Source organism: Triticum urartu, chromosome 3, assembly GCF_003073215.2.
Source record: "Triticum urartu cultivar G1812 chromosome 3, Tu2.1, whole genome shotgun sequence".
NCBI lineage: Eukaryota > Viridiplantae > Streptophyta > Magnoliopsida > Poales > Poaceae > Triticum > Triticum urartu.
This window is the reverse complement of record NC_053024.1, coordinates 630,884,266-630,891,495: the sequence shown is the minus strand read 5'-3', so window position 1 is coordinate 630,891,495 and position 7,230 is coordinate 630,884,266. Positions and strand designations below refer to the sequence as shown.

The 7,230-nt window shown below is 40.9% G+C and overlaps 1 protein-coding gene across 1 annotated transcript; it reads right to left on the bottom strand.

The window, feature by feature from the left end:
* Positions 1-2,414: 2,414 nt before the first annotated feature.
* On the bottom strand, positions 2,415-3,872 carry LOC125548911. Its single transcript, XM_048712433.1, has one exon. It carries the CDS (start codon positions 3,840-3,842, stop codon positions 2,496-2,498), a length of 1,347 nt encoding a protein of 448 aa, XP_048568390.1. The 5' UTR covers positions 3,843-3,872; the 3' UTR covers positions 2,415-2,495.
* Positions 3,873-7,230: the final 3,358 nt, after the last annotated feature.

Below are 7,230 nucleotides of genomic sequence, written 5' to 3'. Positions count from 1 at the left end.
TAGTTAAAAACACAATAGCTATATGTAAATTGATTGAATTTGCAATTTGGATATGTTAATTTTGTGAAACGAAGAAAGTTGGAGAAAAAAGAAAGGGTGACTATTGGATCTTAATATAATGGCCCAGAAAAGTGGCTTACCTAAAATAAATTTTCTCCGAATTTACATATACCTGGTCCTGTTTAAAATTCAAGGGGCAGGGGGGGTGCGTACATGCAATCCTATAACCTCTTTTTCGCGACTGTAGCATTACCGATTCAAGACCATACTCGTCTCATTAGGGAGATCTAGCAATAGCCAAGCTCTTCTTGCATCTACCAAGTTGAATGTCCCATGTTCCAAAACCATAGGCTTCATTCGGACTTTGGTCAGATCACCTTGTGTTCACCGTTTTCCACAACCCACCAATATTATTGTGTCTTCTTTGTCAGGTCGTCACAAAGCGGTAAGTTAAACACACTTATGACACAGGTGGTGCAATACTTGGGGTATGGTGGCTGAGCCACAACTTCCATTAAAACCATTTTGTCACCATGTACCCCCCCCCCCCTCCCCTCCTGTCTTTTGCTCAATTTAGCATCAGTTTTTAAAACCTGCCCTTATTCATTATTTCTTGAGTAACAAGTAGCCCATGATATTTAGGGCAAAAGTACTTCCTCCGTCCAAAAATTAGTGTCTCAACTTTGTACTAACTTTAGTACAGAGTTGTACTAAAGTTGAGACACTTATTTTGGGATGGAGGGTGTACATTAATAAAGGCTCAACACCTCTTTATGTCAATTAAAAGAAACCTGGGCAGCTGTCACCGAACAAGATGGAGTATTTACAAGGGTTGATAAGTTGCAACATGGCTTTCTGATATATGTATTTGGGTCATCCTTGATGATGGCAGCTTGATCCACATTGGCTCTAGGCAAATGCATAGTCATTTCTAAAGAGCATGTGTAAGATCTCATATGCATTTCAACAAACTTTGCACCAACTCCAAACTAGTAATCTGAACAACACAGTGCACTAAACAGAATACGACATCATGCTGCTGAAAGTGACAAAAATGGAGACAATGGGCCATCTTATTGTGATTTGGATGAAGGAATTATTGTAGAAAGTTCCAGTTAAACTTCGCTAAGTAGTGCACTCATGTCATACACCTCATAATCCAAAAATCCACTTCGATGGGAAACTCGGGTTGAGAAATACATTTTCAAGAAAAATCTAGTCCACATGATCATAGACTTTAGACAAATGAAGTTTGTACTTTAAGCACATTGAGATGTATTGGGGTTTCTTTTTGTACTGAATATGATGGATAAAATTGAATGCAATGAGCATCCTTTCAGAAGACATTCTCCCCGCTATAACAACATCGATTCTTAAAGATGAAATCCATCAACATCAGTCGGAGTGGGTTGACGGTTAATTAGTTATATATGACGCACATTGTTTTACCGTGTAGACAGCGATCGATCGACGTAACGTTATTTTCATCCATGGTTTTTATTGAACTAAAGAACAAGATTATCTTGTGCAAACCAAACACATATTGTGCACGAAAAAATTGTCTATGCGAGGCTCTAAAATAATATATATGCAAGGCGAGCTGTCATTTTTATATACAATGTCTTCATACTGGCAAGAATTACATATGTAAACTTGTATATTTAGTAAAAAAAAGTCTGCTATTTTGGTCACCATGTTTAGAGTTTTGGAGGCAGGACAAAATCGACCTGGTCGCTTTCAGGATATAATTAAAACTGCGTATTTCTTGTTAGCATGACTATATGTAATTCATAAACACGTAACTGATCCTTTGTGTAAATAAACTAAGGCTAGTAGCAACAATCACACTGCCGTCACTAGTGACGCTCGAAGATCAACTATGCAGCCATTCGTATGCCTCAAAAAGGACCCAACCATGCAAGCATATGTTCGTTACTAGTTATCCGTTGGTACCACCAATGTAAGCAGTTTATTTTTATGGAATCCGTCTGAGTTTCTGACCTCGAACATTGCAGTGCAATGTCACAGTAAGCACAGCCCTTGGATCACAATTGGACGCATAGGACGATACCAATTCGATGCAATATTTCCTTTAGGCACTTAAACTCATTGAGGCCATTTCAGTGCACCATTTACTTGTACCCAGTGGCGGACCCAGGAATTGTTGACGCCCCAGGCGAACAACTAATGGCTAAAAACTACCCAGAAAAAACTTCAATTTCAAGGCATACAAGAATCAATCTATGTTTTGCATAACTAATAAGAAACCAAACATGATATTCAATGGCAGCATTTGTTCCATAATGGGTCAACTAATAAAGCAAGACAAATCAAAAGACAATATGTGGTATAGATAAATGATACAGAAGATTGATACCAAATTAAATGATTGGTTGATCCGAACCTCCCATGACTACATCTTCAAGAGCAGACATCGCTAAACCTTCAATCATCAATTTTGAAATGCGAATCAGTGCATAATATAGCAGGCAAAACTAATTAACAATAGATGCAAAAAGTGAAAACTTACGTGTAGGACGAGGCAAAACACCTTTACGTGTGCGATAACCTTGAAATCGCTCAATGATCTTGGATTCTTCGATACTAACAAATACATCTCTCTCAATGTAACATACCATTCTATGATTCATCCAATCATCACCTATTTTGTTCCTCAATCCGGTCTTGATAATGCTCATTGCTGAGAATTCCCTTTCCACGGTTGCGGTTGCAACAGGTAAAATCAATGCTAACTCAACCAGACGGTAAACTAAGGGAAAAGTTGTGTGCATATCACTTTTAACCATATTCATGGCAAGATGACCAAGATCATTGCAATTCATCAAATGTGGATCACCTCTTGCTTCCCGAATGAATGAGTCTAGTTGGTTTCTAAGGACAAAAGTAACTTCATATGTAGAGAAATCAGCAGCATACATATTAGCAAGATCTACTAGCTTGTCTTCATTATAATTGGCAAATGAATTCTTGGGGTCAAGACAAGCAATGCATCTCAACAATTGAGTAGACCTTTCAGCAAAGCGGTTGTTCAACTCCACAATAAGCTGATCATGCAACACATTGAATATTTCAAATTTGAAATGATGGTTGTAAGTTACCATTTGCCCACCCCAAGACCTTGAACGGCCATTAGCAGTTCTTGTATCTTCCATATTTGGCACTACAATGTTGAATTTGACACAAAAGTCTGTTACCTCTTTGAAGAGCTCATCCCAACCATTCTGCCTTATCTCTTGAATATCCTCCAATGTGGTTTTAATCAATCCCACAGCACGTACAATATTTTGATTTTTCAATTGCAAGCATTGTGACAGATTGTTAGTCTTGCCCAATAATCTAATCATAAGATGCAATATGAGAAAAAATTCAAAAGACTCCATGTGCTTTATCAACCCCGCAGCTGTGGTTCTTTGGGCAACATTATTTGCATCATTGTGTAAATTTTCTAATACCTTTAGAACTGGTTTCCACATCTCAACAAGACGACACAATGTTTTATGATGTGATCCCCACCGTGTATCACCAGGTCTTGCAAGGTTAGTTAGTTGGTTTTTCCCTTTTCCCTCAAGAAGTTCCCCGGACTCTATTTGGCGTACTATTTCATCATGTTGCTCTTGGGCTAACTGATCATGTCTTTTACAAGAAGCATTAACAATGTTAACAACCATGCTTGTGTACTCAAAAAAATCCCTTACTGATGAACAACACTTGGCAACAGCAACAACCACTAATTGTAACTGGTGGGCAAAACAATGTATATAATGAGCATAAGGATTTTCCTCCAAGATCAATCTTTGCAACCCATGAAATTCCCCTCTCATGTTTGAAGCCCCATCATAACCCTGCCATCTCAAATTAGACATAGATAAGCCAAGATTACCAAGCATACCATCCAAAGCTACCTTCAGTGAAGTTGCTTTAGTGTCAGGAACATGCTCAACTGCCATGAATCTCTCAATCACCTCCCCTCGTTTGCCGAGATACCTACAAAAGACAAAGGACCATGATTAATATATAAGAACTTTAAGAAAAATACACCTATAAGGCTACAATAACACACACACAAGCAAATGTACTGACCTCAAACACATAGCCATTTGCTCCTTCATAGATGCATCTCTGGACTCATCAACAAGTAATGCAAATTTACTATCTCCAATCTCCTCAAGAATGGCACTGGTGGTCTCTTTTGCACAAGCCTTGCATAAATCCTTTTGTATCTTATGTGATGTCAGCTTATGGTTATCTCCCGCATCCCCAAATAATTTTGCCACCTTTGGGTCTTTCTTTATGAACAAGTCCAACAACTCTTTAAAGTTACCCTTATTCATTGAGCTAGTAGACTCATCATGACCACGAAAAGCAAGAGCTTGTAGTATCAAAAATTTGACAATACCCAATATAATCAAGAGACGGGCTTTGTATTCTTCTTCTTGCTTCTGAGAACCCCTATCAAAGACATGTGAAAGATTTTGTCTTTGATTTTTGAAATCCTCATAATGTTGCCTAGATTTATTATGAGCACTATCATGCTTGCCAACATGTTGATTAAAAACTTTAGGTCCATCCTTCCAAGATTTGAATCCATTTCTCGTGAATGCTTCAATACCATAGTTTTCAGCTCTTGGTTGCTTAAACAGAAAACAATAAAAGCAAAAGGCTGATCTTTTTTCAATGCTATATTCCAACCAGCCGCGATGATCATTGAACCAATAGTTATGAAAGCTCCTACCATTTATCTTTTCATATGTATGATTAGTTGGTTGGCAAGGACCCATACTAATGTACTCCCTTCTAGCAAGATCTCTAATGTCTGGATCTAACTCCTCAATTGGTATTCTCTTACCGGGGTCAGATTCAACATCACCGGGTTTGAGTTCAGCTCTAACATTAGGGGAAGATTCAACATCAGTTGTTTGAGCTGAAGGACCCGTTTCTGCGGCTTCGATGGTTCGAACTTGAAAAAAAGAATTCAATGTCTTGTTTCTTTTGCTCATCTTGAGCTCCTGTAAAAATTTAGAGAAACAAAAATTTCTCAATGTCAATATTGGTATCTATCAAACATCTAACAAACAGACAAACAGTGGCATTTAGCAACTAAAATCATCATCATCCAATCAAGACAATGGCATCTATAAACAAAAAAAGGGCATCAGGCCATCAAAATTATACTGAGAAAGTGACTACCTCGCTGGACACCGGGCCGGGCAGCCTGCAGGCTGCAGCTTCGCACGGCCGCGCCCTAGCCGGGTTCGCTGCCTCGCGCTCTCGCCGCCTCCCAGGACGCCGGACACGGCGAACTGCACAGCAGCCGCAACCCGCAGCGCCGCAGCGGCAGCGGCACAACCGAGGGGGCGGGGGAGGGGGGGGCTGAAACGGGGGGCGCTCGAAGGGGGATCCGTGGGCACTGCCGGACGGAGGCAAGAAGCTGACCGGCGATGACGGGTGGCGACCGGCGACGGCGGGCGGCGACCGGTGATGACTTAGGGTTCATCGGGTCCAGAATGAGTCGGGGGCAGAGCGTCTGGTCGTGCGGCCGTGCGGCGGTGCGGGCGAGTTGGCCTGGGCGGCCTGCCGGCTGGGCCTTTTCGCCTGGGCTGCCTGGGCTTGGACCTGGGCTGCGCCCCAGGCCAAAGTTTTTTTTAATTTAGGCCTACGATTTTTTCCACGCCCCAGGCAATGGCCTGGGCTGCCTGGGGCCCAAATCCGCCCATGCTTGTAGCCGCTCTTGTAAGTTTGCAGGGTTTATCGACCTTACATTTTTCTCCTAATTTGTTATTCTCACTTTTATTCGTCTCAGTCAACTGATTAAATTTTGAGGTATATTAAATCGCCAATGGTTAAAAGAAAGTTGGTCAATGCATGTAAGTGTTTCTAATCATTTAGTGCCCATGCATGCATGCACTGCGGTTTTTGACCATACAAGCACGCTAATTGGGTAGTTACGGAAACTATGAAATTTGTTCCCCCGGCCGTGATCATCTTGGTTGCTGAGATTTTTATTTGTATAGGCCTAACAAACCAGAAAAGGTGAAGCAGTACCAAAATCATATCCTTCACTTACTCGATCTAGGACTAAGATTTAAGAAGATCCGACAATCATGTGTTTCGAGGGATTTTATTATAATTCTTAGTTTTGAAAATCGAACTTGAATCTCTGGGTTTTCTTAAAGCACGTGCATTTATTATAAAACTAAGAATTACAATCAAATCCCTCAGAAACAGCTTCTCGACGGTAATGTGTTTTGGAAGACAAAATTCTTCCAAGGCTTCAATAAAGACACCACAATTGGATCAGAGCGCTAACCACTCGGACACTTGCACAGACTTGATTACTGATAGAGCTCGAGGGAACCCCTTGAATCACTAACCTAAAAAGACATACTTGGGCTAGGGATGATCCCCTAGAAGTGCATGTTGTCGACACAATAACTTTGTCATATTGCTGAAGAAATATTCTAATTCACAAAAAATCAAACCAAAGAGGCATGACGACATACTGACGAAAACTCAGCAAATCCAAAAGATCGTTTCTACAAGGACACAAATATAAATTCCACACAATAGCAGTTGCACCAAACATACAGAGAAAACATAGCTCTGCCTCCTTACGTAGCATTGACCGGTAGAGCATCGCCGCGCCAGGGGAAGAAACATATGACCGCATGTAGACTGTCGTTGAGGACCACACAAATCATCGAAAAAGACTACTAAAAATCATATAACGGGCCTAACAGTTCACTGGTAATAAAAAGCCTCTCGAACTGAGCCCCCCCAAGTCGTCCACATATGTTCGGGCTGTCTGCAAACACCAAAACTCATCCCATATGTAGGAAGAAAATGGGGATATCCGGACAGCCCATCATGTCGGACCCAGCCCACCCCGACCACTTTCTCTCTTTCGTTTTTCTTTATTTTCTCTCTGTTTCCATCCCACCAATCATATGCATTTTCCAGACAATTTAGGGACAAAGGGCGGTACACTTTGTGCACGCGGACAAATGAGGCTTGCGCGGCATGTTTGTCAGTCTGTGGGCACAACTTTGAGGTAGTTGGGGGTCAAAATGGCCAATCAAATTAAACATGGGGAAAATTTTGTTTTTGCCACTCTAGATTTTGCCAATTTTTCTTATGCCACTCTAGATTTTGACATTTCACTTTTGCCACTCTTAGATTTTGACAATTATCGCAATTGCCATTTTATGGCAA